The sequence below is a fragment of the Pan troglodytes genome, chromosome 1, assembly GCF_028858775.2.
Source record: "Pan troglodytes isolate AG18354 chromosome 1, NHGRI_mPanTro3-v2.0_pri, whole genome shotgun sequence".
In the NCBI taxonomy this organism is placed as follows: Eukaryota; Metazoa; Chordata; class Mammalia; order Primates; family Hominidae; genus Pan; species Pan troglodytes.
The window spans coordinates 114,417,862-114,438,990 of record NC_072398.2 but is presented as its reverse complement, the minus strand read 5'-3'; the positions used below and the strand labels follow the sequence as shown (position 1 = coordinate 114,438,990).

The 21,129-nt window shown below is 43.2% G+C and overlaps 1 protein-coding gene across 1 annotated transcript in view; it reads left to right on the top strand.

Moving 5' to 3' along the window:
- Window positions 1-858: 858 nt before the first annotated feature.
- The window catches only part of VTCN1 (V-set domain containing T cell activation inhibitor 1), a 67,950-nt gene continuing 47,679 nt past the window's right edge, over window positions 859-21,129 (top strand). Inside the window, exon 1 of the mRNA XM_003308292.4 lies at window positions 859-968. Within this exon, the coding sequence (XP_003308340.1) occupies window positions 937-968 (32 nt within the window). The 5' untranslated portion in view covers window positions 859-936. The remainder of the gene's footprint in view (window positions 969-21,129) is intronic.

Sequence of the window (21,129 nt, the reverse complement as noted above, 5' to 3'; positions counted from 1 at the left end):
GCAACCAGTCATGAAACTTTCCCATCCAAGGTACTTCTGAGGGCTGGAGGAAACAATAAGGAGAGAGAGAGAGAATAAGAGAGAGAGAGAGCAACGTTTAGGCTTTAACGAGAATCTTGCCTAGTTGGCAATCTGCTGGATGAAATGTCAGAGATTTTTGCTAACCCACTCACCTTTGACAGCAATAGCTTCTGGGTATTGGGATCTCCAGAGACAGGGGCAGTTGAAGCAGAGCACATTCAGTGTCTTTTTGGAGTCTCAAAAAAATTGCAAGGTGGGAAGTGCTGGCCCTCTCCTGCTCCCACTGAAATGAAGCTGGAAGAGAATTGCACACCCAGCTGGGCATCTCAGGAGACCTAGGCAAGTTCAGTCTTGAGTGACAAACTCAGTGGTCTTGTCACTTCAGCTCATGGCCTTCCTGAGGTCCCCCAGCATGAGTCTCCTCCACGAGAGACCTGACCAATGGTGACCCAGCCTCTGTTTGAGCGTCATCTACCAGCAGAGATGGGGACTCCTGGCCCCAAGGCTCCCAGCATAGCCTGACACTTTGAGCTATTCCAGTCCTTTCTTATTTTGAGATTAAATCTCCCTCCCTACAGCTCCCTTCCACAGTCAGGAGGAAAGTCCTGCTGAATGCAGGCCCTGAAGCAAGGGCCAGGGAAGCTTTTCCTCATCACCCTCCCAAAGTCAAGACTTGGAAAGGCAGCTCTGAGCCCCTGGCTTGGCTGGCTGGCCGGAGCAGGCAGCCACTGTGCCTGCAGGGAATTCTGCACAGCCAGTTTCCTCATTCCTGAGCCGTCTACAGCTGCACGCACCACTCCCGGCCTCAACACACTATTTAAGGCCAATACACGGGAGCTGGTTGTGAGTCACCAAGGAAGGCAGCGGCAGCTCCACTCAGCCAGTACCCAGATACGCTGGGAACCTTCCCCAGCCATGGCTTCCCTGGGGCAGATCCTCTTCTGGAGGTAGTATATACTCTTCTCTCTATCCTTATGGGTGAAGGGAACAGCAGTGAGGTCTTTTGGGGATGCTGAGCACTGCTGGGCTGTCCCATAGGACCCCACCTGTAATTTTATCTGATCCAGCATTGGGCCAGCGGGAGCCTAGCCAGACAAGAGCCTAACTGGATTTGACTTAACATCCCACCTCAGCTGCTCAAGGCACCTGTTCAGGGTTAGGGAGGTTTTTGGTTGGTGGCCTGCCATGGAGGGCTGGCACTTGCTGGGCAGCTTGGACTGAGGGGAGTGTGTGCCAAGCTGGGCATTCCCCTGAGATGTCAAGGCTGTGAGCACCATGGGGACACTGAGCAGGCTGGTGTGGGTTGCATGGTGGGATGGCAGGGAATCCATGACTGCGACGGTGGAGGGGATACAGGAGGACCCTTTATGCAGCCCCCAGGGGGACAGAGGAGAATGTGCTTTCATTCTCTGTGGGTGTGATTTCTTGCTACTCTTGAGCAATTCGCACCAACACCCCTCCCCAGGCCCCCCCAGCTCAAAGGTCGGGTCCCTAGTTTTCCTAGGAGCTCCTTGGAGAGGAGAACTTGCTGCTGCTGCTGCTGAACTCCCCAGAGAGGAAGAAGGAAACAAGTTCCCTCCCCTACCTTTTGCTTCTCCCCTGAGCTACATTCTAGTTGCCTCTTTTTCCCTCAGAACAGCATTTACCCTCCTGGAAGGAAAGAGATGGAAAGTGCAGGGTTTTCTTGAAATGATTGATTCAGTGTCAGTCACAACTCAGGACAGTGTTTAGGGAGGCTGATACTTGTTGGTTCTAGAGGTTGTTTGAAGGACCAGTCCTCCAATTTGTTTCTTTTTCCCACAAAAGGAAGAAAAGAAGAGAGGGAAGGAGAGAGGAAAGGAATCCTCAGGTCAACAGTGAAAAGTTTGTGAAGAGACTACAAGAGTAATGTTACTTCCCAGAGGCAGCCTAGAAAGTTCTTTTCCTTGAAACAAAATATCAGCTCCCCTTACTTGACTCACGTTTATCTGAAATCACCTGCCGGGTAGCAGGGGTGAAGGACTCTGCAGGGCTGGTGGGGGTGGCTGCAGCAACACTTCTGCCCCCACCCCTGTGCCTGGCTACAGCACTGTGCTCCAGGAGAAGCAGTGGGTGGCAGGGGCTTCCCTCTAGACCCTTCTGCCCTGAGAGGATGTCCCTAAGAAGCACCTATGTCAAAGGAGCTAGCATTTTGTGAGTGACTCCTTCCCTGCCCTGCACTAGGTGTCTTAGAGCAGTGTGTCCACCACTGCCTTGTGAAGACTCGTTATCACCTCAGAGAAGTTAAGACCAGGTGACTGTGAAACTGTGCATGAGGGGATCTTGCTCTGAAATCCCAAGCTCTCTCCCCCTGCCACCCTTGCCCCTGCTCCTGCCAGTCCCAGTTCCCCATGCCCCCCATTCCTCCAGCCTTGATCCCAAGGACATGAAACACTCCTCCTGCAACAAGTGGCTCCGTTGTTCAGAGGTCAGATGGGATGTGTGGGCTCTCTCATAATGCTTTGCATCCAGTCTGACTGGTTTTGCTGGAGGATTAGCAGGAGGTGGGTGTTGAAAATTCGTATCCCCTACCCTTCAGAAACCCACTGGAATCAACAGAGACTCCTCTTGTTGGCTCCTGCATGCCTTGTTAGCTATTCACGCTCTGCAGTTTCAGAAGCAGCGACTGTCCATGAGGGTGGCAGATCCTTTGTGCAAGGGGCCTCCAGGAAGAGGGCCAATGAGCAGCTTCAGTGGGGGGCAGGATCATGAAAGCTCATCTCAGGGATGCAGGTGGAGCCTGCCTGGGGTAACTCTTGACCCTAATAACCCTCTTCCTTTGTCATAATGGCCTTAATTCATAAAAATACCTCTCCTGGAGGTGATCATGACAGTGGTGATGTGGGAACGCTCATGAAAGGGCCTGCCATCCTCTGCAGACCCAGTGAGTTATTCTCCTAAGTATTCATAATTGCCAGAGAGCCTGATTCCTTCAGATCTCACTCTCAGCATGCATGCTGCTCAGGGATGGAATGCTGATGTGCAGATTTTACCGTGCCTGGTCTCCGTGCACATTTAGGAACTGTGTGACTAGAACCCTCCTCCTCTCTCCCCATCATGGCTGTTGACAGCACCAACATTCGCTCATGAAACATTTGCAGAATGCTTGCTAGGAGGACAGGGGTAGAAAACCCTTGCTCTGAGGGGGTCAAGTTCCAGTCAACAATATTAACTGAGCACTTACCGTGTTCTGAATATTGCACTAGACAATGGGGCAAAAGTGACTAAGATGCTGTCAAGGTCATAACCTAATGGAGGAGAAAGACTCCCACATAACAACTCTAACGCGCCACCCTTAAGTCCTCAGACAATAAGCACAGGTTGCAAGGGGAGCACTTCCCTCACCCAAGGCTTTTGGGGAGGGTTTCTGAGCCAGAGAATGGGTGGGCTGTGTCTTGAAAAATGAGTTCATATGACCCAGGTGAAGAAGGGTGGAAAAGGCTGTCTAGGTAGAGGAAACAGAATTAAATCAAATACAATAAAACTCATGAATGAGCATGGTGTGTTGGAAAGCTACACACTACTCTGTATTATCATCATAACACGAAGTTTGAGGCAGGGAATGCTGGGAGATGAGGCTGAGAGGTCACACCAGGTCACACTGGGCCTTCGATAGACTCAGAACTGGGATTTGTGGTGATGAGGAGCCCTTACAGGCACAGGCCATATTGGTGTCCAACTTTCAGCTTCCCTGAGCCTATAAAATCTGAGCCTTCAGAGCCTTCAGAGGGGGGTCAAGGTGGTTTTCATCCCAGGTGGGCAGCAAGCCTGGAGGCCAGAAGAAGAGTTGGGAAACAGTTGTGGTCAGAGTATACAGGATGACAGGGATCTGGCATAGATGAGAGTGAGAGTAAAGAACTACAGGAGGAAAATGGATTCAGGAAACACTGGACTTAAAACTGGTGATATTTGATCAATGATTGGAGGGGCAGGTAGGATGCTGCAGAATAAGAGTAGGTGAGGCAAGGGGCAGATCCTGGAATGACTACCATGTTTCTGGATTGGGTGCAGTGAGTTGGGGACAAGGAAGAGAGAGGAGAGCTAGTTAATGTGTTGAGCTTGAGATTCCCCTGGGACCTTCAGATGGGGATGCTCCCTGGGCAGCAGAGGGCGTGAGGCTAAAACTAAGAGAGGTCAGGGCTGGGGATAGACATCTAGTGTCAATAGCTCAAGGGTAAGGAATAGTCATAGGGGGTGGCTCCTACAGAGAGCATGTGGAGGGAGGGAAGCAAGGGGCCAGGACGGATGGCTGAAGAACACCAACATTCAAGGGTGGGCAGAGGAAGAGGGGGGTCAGGGGAAGAGCTGAGAATAAATGGTAAGACAGGTAGCAAGAGGCCAGGATAGAGATTAATGGATGTCAACAGAGCAGAGTTTCATGGAACACACAAGGCTAGTGATCCATAAACTTTTACCCTGTTTCATCCGAAATCACTAGTGACAATGGGATTGATAAAAACATGTCACAGGAAGGAAGCTACTGAGTAGAGAAGGAGCAGGGATCTTTCTACCATAGGAAGGTGGATGAAGTAGAGAATGAGGGATCCTGGAACAAGGAGGCTCAGGGAGTTTGCTTTGGAATTTTGGTTTCCCATTTCTCCTAAGTTTTCAAGCTGGTGCCTGGCTCAGACATCTCAGACCTTGAAGGTCAGAGAAAACAGTGCCTCGCAACACCATGGAAGCTTGTCTGGTAAGAAAATCTTGCTTGAGCCTGGGCTGAGGAGATCTCAGCACAGGCCGTATTTGTGTCCAACTTTCAGCTTCCCTGAGCCTATAAAATCTGAGCCTTCAGAACCTTCTGAGTCCATCCCGTGAACAGGACAGGAATCTGCAAAATGAGATAAATTGTACATTGGAAGAAAGACTTAAATAGGTGGCACCTGTGTTCCTGCCCCTATTGGGGGTAGATGATTTTCTGAGTGTTATGCTTTTCCCCCATCTCCACCTGTTGCAATGCTAGTCATTTCTTTCAATATTCAGCTCAAATGCCACCTCCACTTTGAAGTCTTACAGGATCTTTCTAGTTGCCATCAATTGCCCATCTTATGTTCATAGTCAGCCATGTTTATGAATATCTGTTCCTGTGCCTGTTTCCCTCACCAGGGTTCGCTCCTTGAGGGTTGGGACTCTGTCTTGCACCTTGTTGTAGGGAGGCAATGTAGCACTATGGCTGTGCATCTGGATTCAACTCCTTGTGCCACCATGAACATTTACCCTCCAAGAGCTTCAATTGCCCTATCTATGAAATGGGGCAGATAATAGTACCTAACTCCTAGGGCTGTATGAATGATATGTAATAATTATGTTCCTGGCACATCCTAAGAACTCCATAAATGTTAGCTATTGCTACACTCATTACTTGCAACTCCCTCTACAATCCATGGTTCTTGGTTGGCTCTCCATAAAAATTTGTTAACTTCAATTTCACGACTCCACTGGCACTTCTGATCCTGAAATAGATGTTGCAGTGAGGGTATACTTTGGATTAATTGCCCCAGGGATCTCTTAAATTCAGTTAGCTCTAAAAGAACTCTGGAGAATACTCATAGAGTTCTCCAGATTCTTATTCTACAAAAAAAAAAAATGATAATAATAACGTCCACCACACCTTTTGTTGTCACGAATCTGAGACACAATCCTTCTCTAAACCTGAGGATGCTAGGATTTAGACTTATTAAATGTCTGACTCTTTTAATGCCAGTATAGAGCATTAAAAGTTGGTGGTGAAGAGCTTCAGGGTGGGTGAGATGCATGTGGGAGGTCCTAGTGTGTACAAGCTCAGCGTCTAGATCTCTGAAGAGGCACTGCTGACACCAAGAACAACAACCTCAGGGGCCAATTGGAACGATGCGACTATGACCAAGCACATGGTAATGCTTAATTAGCTAAACTGTCTCATAGTCCTAATCATCTCCATTTGATAGATGCAAATGTTGAGGCAAGTTACCTTGCTCAATATCTCCTAGGCAGCCAATGGCAGGAACCAACATGTTACTACCTAGTCCTCTATACCTACTTTTATTGAAAAATTACCTTTCTAATCAGCTGTGCTTTTCTCTTGCTAGTTAAGCAGAACCCTTCATCACTGGCAAAAACACACCTCCTCAGTGACTGTCATGGCAGAAGAATTCTTAGCTGGCCACGGGAAGAGCTGCTCCCAGAATTAGCTGCAGCCTGTGGATTGTTGGTCTGTGTTGCTTCAGGCAGCTGCTCTAGATGAATGAGTGCAGGAGTAAGGAGTTACTGAAACTCAGTAAGAATTATATGCTGGCCAGGCATGGTGGCTCACACCTGTAATCTCAGCACTTTGGAAGGCTGAGGCAGGCGGATCACTTGAGTCCAGGAGTTCAGGAGTTTGAGACAAGCCTGGGCAACATGGTGAAACCCCATCTCTACAAAAAATACAAAAATCAACAAGGTGTGGTGTTACATGCCTGTAGTCCCAGCTACTCGGGACTGAGGTGGGAGAATTGCTTGAGCCTGTGAGGTTAAAGTTGCAGTGAGCCATCATTGGTGTTACTGCACTCCAGCCTGGGTAATAGAGCGAGACCCCCCCCCTCTATATATATATATAAATATATATATGACACGTATATATACATATACATATACATACATATACATACATACTTATACATGTACATACACATATACACATATATACATATACAGGACATGTATGTATACGCGTATATATACGCATGTATACATATATACTGTATATATATGCATATATATGCGTATATATATGCTTTCAGGGCTTAAAAATTCAGAAAGTCAGTACACCTCATTTTATCAATGGGATAATCAGAATAAAGTATGCAGCTTGTCCAAGGGCCATGCATTAAAAATGGTAGAACAGGGTTTTTTCTTTTTTCTTTTTTGTGAGACAGAGTCTCGCTCTGTTGCCCAGGCTGGAGTGCAGTGGTGTGATCTCGGCTCACTGCAACTTTCACCTCCCATGTTCAAGTGATTCTCCTGCCTCAGCCTCCTGAGTAGCTGGGACTACAGCTAGGCATGCCACCACGCCCAGCTAATTTTTTGTATTTTTAGTAGAGACGAGGTTTCACTGTGTTAGCCAGGATGGTCTCAATCTCCTGACCTCATGATCCACCCACCTCGGCCTCCCAAAGTGCTGGGATTACAGGCGTGAGCCACTGCAACTGGCCAAAACAGGGTTTTTTCAAGATCCTATATTGCCCAGGGACCCTAGCTAAGAACTGTGTTGGACCCTAGCAGACCACATTTTACCCAAGCAGCAAGAATCCACAAATCTGAGAGACCAAGACTTCATACATACTTGCTTTTGCCATATGAAAGTGTGGAAATAATGTGGAAACTGGAGTTAGTCTGATCTGTGGATGTATTCCAGCTCTCCACTTCCTAGCTGGGTGACCTCAAGGAAGTTACTTAACCTCTCTGTGTCTTCATTACCTTATCAGTAAATTGAGCATTAATAATAGTAGCACCTAGGTCACAGGGCTGTTATAAAGACTAAGTGAGTTAATACAAGAGCTCAGAGCAGCGTCTTGTATATAGTTAGCACTTTATGTGTTAATTACTCTCAAATTATTCCCTCCGATGTTTTTGCAGAAAATCAGAGACTTGCAGGGAGGGAGAGGAATGACAAGTCCAACAATAGCAGCTGGACTTAAGGACATTTTGTGTCTGGAATCTTTTGGGATTTCAATGGACTCAGATATCGTCTTTCTAGTCCTTGTTCTGTGAGGTGTGGGAAATCCCCTGCCACCTGAGGTGGTGAACCAGATGAACCCTAAGGCCTTCCCCATCCAAACTCAATGTTCAAAGTATGGTCTTCCAACCAGCAGCATCCACATCACCTGGGAACTATTAGAGAGGCAAATTTTCATTCCCCCCATCCTGCAAAGAATCAGAAATTCTGGGGGCAGGGCCTGGTAATCTGTGGCGTAACAAGACCTCCAGGTGATTCTCTGTATTAGCAGCCTCTCTGTGCTCCCTGATTCCTCCAGAAAAGCACAAGGATTTAATCCAGATAGATATAAATTTCACCTGGGATCATTTATCATTCCACATTCTTCTTTAAGAAATGTGCTAAAGAGCCACAGATGGGTCTTGATGAAAACAAAGGAAAAGCCATGAAGTTTCTACAGGTAAGAAACCCAGGCTACATTTCTCTCTGTGTGCGCTTTTCACAATCCCAAACCATCTGCCTGCAATGCTTCTGATTTCCTATCACGTCACTTCAGATGTGTTCCTGCTGCTGCCAGCACAGCGGTCATGGGAAAGAGGGCAGGCAGTTTTTCTTCTTTCTTTTTCTGCAATTTAAAATGAAAAATTTCATAGATAAAAACCATGAAAGATTTGAGAGACAGACAGTGCATCCATAAAATTTAGGAATTGTCTCTTGTAGCTCCCTGCCTCACCTCCTCATTGTGTTTTCTTGGCACCTCCACCCCCAGAATGGCCATTTCATACCTCTCTTCCCTCTTCAATCCTCTTACAACCCCCATCCCTTCTCCCCACCCCAGCCTCAGATGATTATCTTGCTCTACCCTTCACTGAGAAAAGAGAAACCAGCAGACAGGTACTCCTTCATCTTTTCACGTCCAAAACTACCCGCTACCCTCACTGGGTGCCCTTTTTCTTTGCCTTCCCTCCTGGTACCAGAGGATTTGCTGAGCTCCTATCAAAGGTCAGCCCCTCTGTGCTCTGGATCCATCTCATCTCCCAGATCACAAACACCTCCTCCAGCAGACATCATCAATCTCTCCTCTGCACCTCTATTATCCCCATCAGCATGCAACCCGTGTATCAGGATTTTCTGTCTTAAAAGAAAACTCTCTCTCAGCCCCACAACCTCTCCAGCTACCCACCCCATCTCTCTTTTTTTCCTTTTCAGCACTTGTCGCTAGTGTTGTCTGGAGTGAGTGTTCATCCTGGTTTCGTGGCATTGTGAAAGGAGAGTGAGGTAGAGGTTTCAAGCACAGGCTGGAGCCAGGTTGTCTGGGTCCATCCAACTCTGCCACTTTCTAACTGTGTGACTTTGGGCCATCTAGTTATCCTCTCTGTGCCTGGATTCCTCATCTGTAAAATGGGGATAATATTAGAATCTACATCATAAGATTGTTATAAGAATTACATGAGCTAAGACATAAAGCGCTTAGCAGAATATTCTTATTTCCTTTTCAACTTACTCTAGATGGATTTTGTCCCCACTATACCAAGATACCGTTCCGGTCAATGCCTCTAATCACCTCCACATTGCTGAGTCTAATGTTTACGCCTCTGTTCTTATCTTGTCTTCACTTCAGCATTCAACACAGATGTCCTCACCACCTCCCTGAAGCTCTTTCTTCTCTTGGTTTCCATGACACTACACTCCCCTGATTTGCTGCTCTCCCCCTCACTCCTGACATCAAGCTGGTCTCTCAGCCTCCGTTTCTCTATACCCGGTTGCTGGTGGCAGCTTTTCTCCTCTGCTGCCCCCACAACTCGAAGCCACCAAGCTCTGTAGTCAGGTACAAGGACATACCCTTTCGTCCATTTCCTATATTTGATGATTGACCCTACTTTTGCCAAAATACCTAAGTGTTCAGGAACAGAATATAACAGTATGAGAACAATTATCCTTTAAAGTGGTTGGCAGAAGCTTCTTAAAGTCTTACGAGGCGTGATAGGGTAAGTCATGTAATAGCGGGTACTCTGTGGGAGGGAATTTCTTTTCACATCCAGAGGAGCCCCAGGCATAAGCCCTTAAAGCTTGAGATAAGGTTTCCAGACAGGTACTGGTGGAAAGCCCTGAGGCAGGAGAGAGTTAGATGAGGCAGGCAAGAAGCTAAGATTTGATTTCACTTCTGCTCATCCAAGGAAACTGCCTTCTAGCCTCTTCCTTCTTTCTTCCATTTGTTAAAGAGAGACCAAATATTAATGATTCTCTGCAGCCAAGAGAGAAGCAGCCAGATTTGATGGGAAAGTCATGGTGTCATTTTATTGGCCTTAGGCCAGGGGATCTTTGTCTAATGACCATAATGTAGGGTCATAGCAATTTAGCAAAACAAGCCAAGTTTTTAAGCTCCCCCCCACCCCACCCCACAGTGGTCACCTTCACCTTGGGGCCAGCTCTGTGGGTGCTTCCCCATAAAGGAGCTATATCTCTTGGGTACTTACTCATGCCAGGTCCTCCAGAAGGACAGTATGCGAGGAATATTAGGGGCAGGCTTGCAAATTGCTGCTGGCTCAGAACCTCGGAACAAGGCTGCATTTGGGAGTGGGATGCATGCAGGGAAAGGGGGAGATCAGGATTCCAGAATTTCCCCTACACAGAGGGATTCCCCCACAGAGCCCTGGAGAGAAAGCCATAATCCCGAGTTACTGTGCCTTTCTGGTCGGCAGCTCTGTGATGCTGCTGCACTGGGACTCCCTCCCGCAGGCCAGGCTTTGTCTAAAGGCCTGGACAGAGGAATTCTCTTGGGCTATGACAGTCTCATTCTCCATCAAGAGGCTGCTGAGGGGCTTTTGGGACAGTGACCTAAGCAAGCCCAGGAAGACATTTTCCCGTGGACACAGCTTTATAAGTTGGAGCTTATTCCCTAAGTTAACCCTCAAGAGTGTATTCTATACTGTAGTTGTGCATTTATGATAGGATTATTTTTCTACTATTTTCCTTTCCCATTATAAATGTATAGAATTGTCTGGGCAGGGTGGTTTATACTTATAATCCAAACACTTTGGGAGGCCAAGGGGGGCAGATCACTTCAGTCCAGGAATTCGAGACCAGATTAGGCAACATGCAGAAACCTGCTGCACCCCACCAAACAAAAAACAAACCAAAAAAATTAGCCTGGCGTAGTAGCTGGGATTACGCCTATAGTCCCAGCTACTCAGGAGGCTGACATGGGAGGCTGGAGGTTGCACTGAGCTGAGATCACACCACTGCACTCCAGCCTGGGTGACAAAGTGAGATCCTGCCTCAAAATAAATAGATGTGCAGAACATCTAAAACACTGGAATCCAACAGACATCTGGGGCCTTGCTGGAAAAGCTAACCATCATTTGTAAATAGTGTTGCTGTAGGATCCTGTACAGAACTTCAAATAACCAACTTAAACACAAACTTTGGAAAAGAGCCACTGGGTGGTGGGAATACCTGAAGATTTGGGGATCTATGTAGGCGGGCTTCATCTGGGTAAGGAGGCAGAGAAGCTATTCAAAGGGTAATGTTTACCTGTCCCTTAGGTCTTGGAGTCCACCTAGCTCAATGAGGAGGTCAGAGGAACTTAATACTGAAGTCCTGGCTGGAGGTCATCTTCTCCTTGACACTACTCTGCAATCTTGGAAAGAATGGGGAGGGGGTGCACTGGGATTTTTCTCAGAATTCTGTTTTCCAGGCTGGAAGGCAGCAGTGAGATCATGGCTCATTGTAGCCTTGACCTCCCAGGCTCCAGTAACCTCCCAACTCAGCCTCCCAGGTAGCTGGGATTACAGGTACTCACCACCATGCCTAGCCACTTTATTTATTATAGAGACAGAGTCTCCCTATGTTGTCCAGGTTGGTCTCAAAAACTCTTGGGCTCAAGCAATCCTCCCACTTCAGCCTCCCAAATTACTGGAATTACAGGCATAAGCCACCGTGACTGGCCCATAGTTCTATCCTTATAAATGACTCTTTTCTTTTTTGTTTTTGCCCTTTTAAAGCCCAACTGTGAATAGTTTTTACATAGTTATTAATACAATGTGTGTGCTTTTATGCTCTGCTTTTTCCATGAAAACTTTTTGCATTAAAACAAAATTTTAAAGCAATTTTACAGTTAAAATAATCCCTGCAGGCTGGGCGTGGTGGCTCAAGCCTGTAATCCCAGGACTTTGGGAGGCCGAGGTGGGCGGATCACAAGGTCAAGAGATGGAGACCATCTTGGCCAACATGGTGAAACCCCATCTCTACTAAAAATACAAAAATTAGCCAGGCGTGGTGGCACATGCCTGTAGTCCCAGCTACTGGGGAGGCTGAGGCAGGAGAATCGCTTGAACCCAGAAGGCAGAGGTTGCATTGAGCCACGACTGCACCACTGTACTTCAGCCTGAGCAACAGAGCAAGACTCCATCTCAAAAAAAAAAAAAAAAAAAAAATTCCTTGTGGCCGGGCACAGTGGCCCACGCCTGTAATCCCAGCACTTTGGGAGGCTGAGGTGGGTGGATCGCTTGAGCTCAGGAGTTCGAGACCAGTCTGGCCAACATGGCAAAACCCCATCTCTACTAAAAATATAAAAATTTGCTGGGCGTGGTGGTGGGCACCTGCAATCCCAGCTACTCGGGAGGCTGAGGCAGGAGAATTGCTTGAGCCTGTGAGGCAGAGTTTGCAGTGAGCAGAGATCGCGCCATTGCACTCCAGCCTGGGAGACAGAGTGAGACTCAGTCTCAAAAAGAAAGAAAAAGAAAAATGGTAATTTCAAAGGATTTGACCTAATATATATTCTTCTAGGATATTCATTATCCATATTAGCATATTAAAGGCTTTAAAAAATCCTATAGACTTAAAGAAGTCTGTTTAATTGTGATTCACCCAACATTATGAAAATGTAATCCCTTTAAAAATAATACTTGTTAATGTACATTAGGACACCTTCAAGAAACTAGGCACTGGGGTAATTACAAAAGAATAGAAGCCACGAGGAGACAAAAGTATGTGAATGTGGGAGCCCAGGAGCAGCATCTAGGGCCTTCTCCCACCTTCCAAACTGGATGCAGATGCTGGCTGAGCAGATGCCCAGGAACCAAAGGGCAGGCTGGTATTTTTACTTTCCAGGAATGCCCTCCCATATTTGATATCCAAAGTCATATTTTTCAGGTCTTCCCCTTCTACAGCAGTGCTTTCTTGATTAACCTTGCCCCACATTGGCTTTTTTTGTAACTGACCTATGCTCTTTCCTCTCTCATAAAGTATAGGGAGGATTCATGAGGTGATATGAATGGATCACCCCGTACTTCTCAAATGACAGGTATTAAATAAACGTGGGTATTGTTTTGACTGCCATCTCATTGTGATAATTTTAATTACTTTATCTTTCAGGGTATTATTCTCATCTTAGTTTATAGGTGTTCCTTTCATTTGCTGACAGCTACCAGGTGGGTGATGCTGATGTGGATGCAGGAGGCGATGCAGCCCTGGGTTGCTTATGCCTCTATAGAGAATGTGGATGCTGAAGGCACACGTAGCCAGAATTTGAATTAATTTTTCTGCAGCCACTGGAGCCAAATGTCTAAGACAGGGAATGGAAATGTTGGATGGGGGTAGAATCAGAGTACAGTGAAACAGTGGCTGGCCAGGACTAAATCCCCAGTGCTTCTGCTTTTTTTTCTTGTTTTACTCCACTGTCCCACTATCTGGAATCCTTCCCATGAGAGATCCTTTAACAGGCTTGTCTGTCGTTCACATATAACACACAAGCCTTTAATAGGGCTGTCTGTCATTCACATGTTAGTATGACCAATTCTCTAGAGAGTGAGTAGGCATTTTGACATCACTGTGCAGATCTGATCTGGTTATCTAGCAGTTGTTAGATGTGAGTAGAAATAATCATGATACTTCAGGGAAGTGGAAGATGAGAGTTGAAAGGTAGGGTGGGGCTTCCCTATGATAGCACATGTTAATTTAATTAAAGTGGTTAACTGTAGCTGGGTAAGGTTGAAGTGACATTAAATGGGGCCCCGACAGTTTTGTGTCCCTGCAGTAGAAGGCAGTGCCCAGAGTGAGTGTACCTACAGGAGAAATTCTTGGACTTTCAGGGGCATTGGTACAAACACCCAGTTACCAGCAGGCATAAGAACAAGCCTTTTGCTTTCTCATGATGTAAATGGAAGTACAGCCCTTGACTTAGACTCACTGAAGAAGCAAACGCTGGCAAACCTTGAACAAGCCATGCCATCTTTCAGATCCTTACCTCTCATTTTGTTACCAGTGGAGGGTATAAATATGTTACTGGTGGAGGGTGGCCAGGTTCTTGGAGTCTTGAACAAAGAATTGAACAAAACGCACAAACAAAGCAAGGAAAGAATGAAGCAACAAAAGCAGAGATGTATTGAAAATGAAATAATGCTCCACAGGATGGGAGCAGGCCAAGCATAGGGGCGCAAGAGCCCTGTTACAGAGTTTTCAGGGGCTTAAATACCCTCTAGAGGTTTCCATTGGTTACTTGGTGTACGCCCTATGTAAATGAAGAGGATGAAGTAAAGGTTCAAAGTCATTTACTCAGTATACTCCCTAAGTAAATGGAGAGAATATTTACTATTATAGCTGAAGTGTTTCCATTTGACTTAGTTCTAGGAAGTCAGCATGAATGGGCCCTATGTTCCCTGTCTCCAGACCCTATTCTCCTGCCTCAAATTTGTCCTCTGTAAAAGTCAAAAATATCCTAATAATGTATCCTGAGTTCTCTGAGAGCAATGAGAAGGGGGAGGGGTGTGAATATTGCTACTTCTCTTTAGGTGCATGATAAATCTGTTTTCTCATATTTCTACATTGATATTTTCTAGTAGACAAATTACTAGGTCAATGAAATGCTTGACTTTTATGGGCTTAGCGAATAAGTACTTACAGTTTCACTAATACTGACCCCAACATATTGTACTTATCTTAATAAACATGTTGTCTAAAAGTAAACGATGATTTTCTGAGGCAGAAAGTAGGTGAACTGCAAGAGAATCTTTTTAATATGGGTAGAGGCTCCTGCTAGCTTCACAATTTTCTACCCTTAAGGCAAATAAAGTTGTAAAGAAGTGAGCTGCAAGATGGTGGCTTTCATTAGCATTCCCCAAAGGTGTCAAACTGTGAAGGAAGTATTCTTTTTATCCGAAAATTCTAGGGGCTCCAGGTGCTGCTGGCTTGAGCTCTCTGGAACTGAGGCTGCTCTCTAATCATTGCCTGGGATAGTTTGTGAGCCATGTATCGACTTATGAAGAACATGCTTGCTCACTTAAATGAAGAAAAACAAGTTATCTATAATTTATAGCATATATTCACTTGGGTACTAGCTCTTTCTATGAGAGCTCTTCTGAAAATGCAAACCACTAACCCAGGAAAGCATTTAAGTTACCAGCTTTATGGGAGCATTAAATGGAGAGATGCCTGTTTGCCCAACATCTAAAAGAGTTAGACTGTACTCTTAAAAAAAAAAGGCAGAGTTTTCTTTTTTAAAATATGTTTTCCTAGTTTGTTTTATAAGAATAATATTGGATTAGTGTGGAAAATTTGGAAAATACAAAAAAGCACAAAGGAAAAAAATCTCTATCGGTCCTAACCTAGAGATAACCACTATTTATATGTCCTTCCAGTCTTTTTTTCCCTCTCTCTCTCTCTCTCTCTCTCTCTCTATATATATATATATATATATATATGTATTTAATACATAGTAAAATACTGTACATATTATTTTGGAAATGACTTTCTACTTATTGGTCTTATAAGTATTTCTCAAATAAATCTTCTTCTATAATATGATTTTTTAACAAATGCATAGTATTGCCACTAATGATGAACCTTAATTCACTCACTAAGTTCCCTATTGTTGGACATTTAATTGCCTTCAATTATTTGCCAAAATTATTCCATTTATTTTATTTTATTATTATCATCAAGACACAGTCTCACTTTGTTGCCTCACCTGGAGTGCAGTGGTACTATCATAGCTCACTGCAGCCTCAACTTCCCAGGATCAAGTGATCCTCCCACTTCACCCTTCCAAGTAGCTGGGACTATAGGTGCATGCCAACATGCCTGACTAAATTTTTTAAATGTTTGTAGAGGCAAGGCCTTCCTATGTTGCCCAAATTGGTCTCAAACCCCTGGGCTCAGGCAATCCTCCCTACTTATCCTCCTAAAGTGCTAGGATTACAGGTGTGAGCCACCACACCCAATCCTATTACATTAATTTTAGTCAACACTATAGATAACCTTGGAAATGTATCCTGTTGATTCTGTAGAATAAATTCCTAGAAGTAGAATTACTGGATCAAAGTTGGCTGTGCATATCATAAGCCTTCTGATATATGTGGCCAAATTTTTCCCCTCTCCCCACACTAAAGTTGGTACCAACTTATGCTCCTACCAATCATTTATATGCCTTAAAGTAATAACTTTCACTAAAGCCTTTTTCCAGAACCAGCACTAACCCTGCCAACATATTGAAAAAGAAAATGACAAAATTTTAATTTAACATTACCATCTTCTTCAATATTTGAGGTTTTCTTTCTCGTTTCTTAGCCTCCCTTCTCTTTTTTCCCCACAGCTTAATTGAGGTATAATTGACAAAAATTCTATATATTTAAGGCATACAATGTGATGATTTGATGTACATATACATTGTGAAACGATTACCACAATCAAGTCAGTTAACACATATACCACCTCAGTTATTTGTGTGTGTTTGCAGTGAAAACACTTAAGACCTGCTCTGTTAGCAAATTTCAAGTGTTCAATACAATATTATTATTATTATTATTATTATTATTATTATTATTATTATTATTTTCAGACGGAGTCTTGCTCTCTCTCCAGGCTGGAGTACAGTGGCGTGATCTCTGCTCACTGCAACCTCTGTCTCCCAGGTTCAAACAATTCTCCTGTCTCAGCCTCCCTAGTAGCTGGTACTACAGGCGCCCTCCATCATGCCTGGCTAATTTTTGTATTTTTACTAGAGATAGGGTTTCACTATATTAGTCAGGCTGGTCTCGAACTCCTGACCTCAGGTGATCCACCCACCTCGGCCTCCCAAAGTGCTGGGATTATAGGCATGAGCCACCGTGCCCGGCCTACAAAACAATATTATTAACTACAGGCCCCATGCTGTATATTAGATCCCCAGAACTTATTACTCTTATACCTGAAAATTTGTACCCTTTGACTAACACCTCTCCATTTTCCCTAACCCCCATCCCCTGGCAACCATCATTCATCTCTCTGCTTCAATGAGTATAACTTTTTAAGATTCCATATGTAAATGAGATGATATAGTATTTGTCTTTTTGTGTCTGATATATTTCACTTAGTATAATGACCTCCAGGTTCATCTGCGTTACCACAAATGGCAGGATTTCCTGCCTCTCATAGGCTGAATAATATTTCATTGTAAATATGGGACACAATTTCTTTGTCAACTCATGTATTGATGGACACAGTTTGTTTCCATATGATGGCTCTTGTGAATAATGCTGCAATGAACGTGGGGGTACAGATATGCCTTCTAGACATTGATTACATTTCCTTTGGATATATACCCAGCAGTGAGATTGACAGATCATATGGTAGTTCCATTTTTAATTTTTTGAAGAACCTTCATACTGTTTTCCACAATAACTATACCAATTTACATTCCCACCAATAGTATACAAATGTTCCTTTTTCTCTGCATCCGCACCAACATTTTTATCACTTGTCTTTTTGATAAGGGCCATCCTAACAGGTGTGAGGTGATATCCCACTGTGGTTTTGATTTATAGTTCCCTGATGATTAGTGATGTTGACCACCTTTTCATTTGCCCGTTAGCCATTTACGTATCTTCTTTGAAAAAAATGTATATTCAAGTCTTTGCCCATTTTTAAAACTTGGGTTATTTGGTTTCTTGCTATTGAGTTATATGAGTTCCTTATATATTTTGACATTAACTCCTTATCAGATATATGGTTTGCAAATATTTTCTTCTATTCTTTAGGTTGCCTGTTCATTTTGTTGATTGTTTTCTTCGCTGTGCAGAAGATTTCTAGTTTGAAGTATTCCACTTATTTATTTTTGCTATTTGCTTGTGTTTTTGGTGTCATATCCAAAAAGTCATTGCCAAAACCAACATCAAAGGGAACTTTTTTCCTATATTTTCTTCTGGTAGTTTGAGTTTTGAGTCTTATATTTAGTCTTCAATACATTTTGAGTTAATGTTTGTGTGTGGTGTAAGATAAAGATCCAATTTCTTTCTTTTGCATGTGGACTCTGGTTTTCCCAGTACCATTTATTGCTGCTGCTGTTGTATGGAATGTTCTATGTCTATTAGGTCCATTTTGTCTGTAGAATTATTGAGGCCTACCATTTCTTTATGGATTTTCTGTCTAAACGATCTGTCCATTATTGAAAGTAGGATATTAAAGTCCCCTACTATTTTGGTTTTGCTGTCTTTTCTCCCTTCAGTTCTGTTAATATTTGCTTTATATATTTAGATGCTCCAAGGTTGGATGCATAGATATATTTACAATTGTTATACCCTCTTGATGAATTGACCCCTTTGTCATTATCTTTGTTACTATCTTTGTCTTCACAACAAATTTTGACTGAAAGTCTACTTTGTCTGATATAAGCATAGCCATTGCTCTTCTCTTTTGGTTACCATTTGCGTGGAATATCTTTCCATTTCTTCACTTTCATTCTGTGTCCTAAGGGTAAAATGAATTTCTTGTAGACAGCATATTGTAGGATCCTTTTAAAAAATCTGTTCAATCATTCTGTCTTTTGACTGAAAAATGTAATCCATTTACATTTAAAGTAGTTATTGATAGGTAAGTACAGTCATCCCTAAGTATCTGTGGGGAATTGGTTCCAGGAACCACTCCCCCACCCCAAAATGCCTGATAAAAAAATCCACAGATGCTCAAGTTCCTTATATAAAATGGTGTAGTATTTGCATATAATTTATGCACATCCCCCATATACTTTGAATCATCTCTAGATTACTTAAAATACCTAATACAATGTAAATGCTATGTAAATAGTTGTTATGCTGTATTGTTATTCTTATTTCCATTGTTATTGCTGTGTTGTTATTTTGTTTTCTTCCTAATATATTAATATTTGATACATAGTTGGTTGAATCCACAGATGTAGAACCCATGAATACTAATGGCTAACTGTACTTACTATTTCATTTTGTTAATTGTTTTCTAAGTGGGCTGAAGTTTCTTTCCTTCTGTCTTTCTGTCTTCCTTTGTGATTTAATTACTTTTTTGTAGTGTTATTCTTTGATTCATTTCTCTTTATCTTTTGTCTACTAGAATTTTTTTTGAGTTATCCTGAGGCTTACGTAAAATACCTATAACAGTCTATTTTAAGCTAACAACTTAACTTCAATTGCACATGAAACTCTACAATCTTACCCCCAACACACACATCTTATGATATTAATGTCACACTTTACATTTTTAATAGTGTATACCCATTAAGAAATTATAGCTATAGTTATATTTAATACTGTTGTCTTTTAACTTTTATACTACAGTTTAATGTGATTCCTGTACCACAGTTACAGAACTAGAGTATTCTCAATTTGACTGTATATTTACTTTTTCCAGTGAATTTTATACTTTCATATGCTTTCATATTGTTACTTAGCATCCTTTAATTTCAACTTGAGAAACCTTCTTTAGCACCTCTCATAAGGCAGGTCTAGTAGTAATGAAATCTCTCAGCTTTTGTTTGTGAATATCTTCATCTGTCCTTCATTTCTGAAGGACAGTTTTGTTAGGTTTAGTATTTTGAGTTGACAGTTGTTTTCTTCCAGCACTTTGAATATATCATCCCATTTCTTCCTGGCCTGTAAGACTTCTGCTGAAAAATCCACCAGTAGCTTCACAAAGTTTCCCTTATATGTGACAAGCCTGTTTTTTCCTGCTGCTTTCAAAATTCTGTCTTTGTCTTTGGATTTTATTTTATTATAATGTGTCTTGGAGTAATATTCTTTGGGGACGCTGCTTAAAATCTTTTGAGCTCTGTAAATTTGGATGTGTATATATATATATCTCTGTCTCCTAAGAATTGGGAAGTTTTCAACTACTACATTTCCCTCCCACCCCACAGGGTCTTGCTTGGTTGCCCAAGCTGGAGTACAGGAGTTCAGTGGCATGATCATAGCTCACTACAGCCTCAAACTCTGGGCTCAAGAGATCCTTCCACCTTAGCCTCTGAAGTAGCTAGGACTACAGGTGTTTTTCACCATGCCTGGCTTATTTTTTATTTTATTTATTTATTTATTGAGATGGAGTTTCACTCTTGTTGCCCAAGCTAAAGTGCAATGGCGCATATCAGCTCACCACACCTTCTGCCACCTGGGTTCAAGCGATTCTCCTGCCTCAGCCTCCTGAGTAGCTGGGATTACAGGCATGTGCCACCATGCCCGGCTAATTTTGTACTTTTAGTAGAGACAGGGTTTCTCCATGTTGGTCAGGCTGGTCTCAAACTCCCGACCTCAGGTGATCTGCCCACCTTGGCCTCCCAAAGTGCTGGGATTACAGCAACCAGTCTGTTTTTTATTTTTTATAGAAATAGTGTCTGGCTATCTGGCTATGTTGCCCAGGCTGGTCTCAAACTCCTGGCTGCAGGCAATCCTCCCACCTTGGCCTCCCAAAGTGCTGAGATTACAGGCATAGGCCACCACGCCTGGCCTATTACATCTTTAAATAGTATGTTTTCCCCTTTCTCTCTTGCTTCTCCTTCTAAGACTCCCATAATGGATATATTTGATCACTTGATGGTGGCCCAGAAGTCTTATGTGCTTTCTTTACTATTTTTCATTGTTTTTCTTTTTGTTCCTCTAAAAGACTGATTGCAAATGACCTGTATTTAAGTTCATTGATTTTTTTCTCATATGATCAAGTCTGCTGTTGAAGCCCTCTATCAAATGTTTCTGTTCTGCGATTGCATTCTTCAGCTCCAAAATTTCTGTTTAGTTCTTCTTTATGGTTTTTGTTTCTTTATTAAACTCTTCTTTTTTATGTACTGTTTTTCTGATTTTTGTTTAATCGTTTGTCTGTGTTCTTTTGTGCATCTCATTGAGCTTCTTTAAGATGATTATTTTAAATTTTTGTCAGGCAATTAACAGACTTTCATATTTTGGGTTGGTTGCTGAAATTTTACTAGTTTATTTGGTGGTGTCACGTTTGCCTGATCCTTCTTAATGTGTGTAGACTTGCATTAGTGTTTATATATTGTAAGGACCAAACATCTGTTTTAAACTTTATAGATTGGTTTTGGCAGGTAAGGACATTTGCCTGTCAGTTCCCTGGAGTGATGGTATTGCCTCCAGGATTGTAGTTAAGCAAGGTTGGAGTGGGGTTACATAACTGCTCCTGGGTCTGCA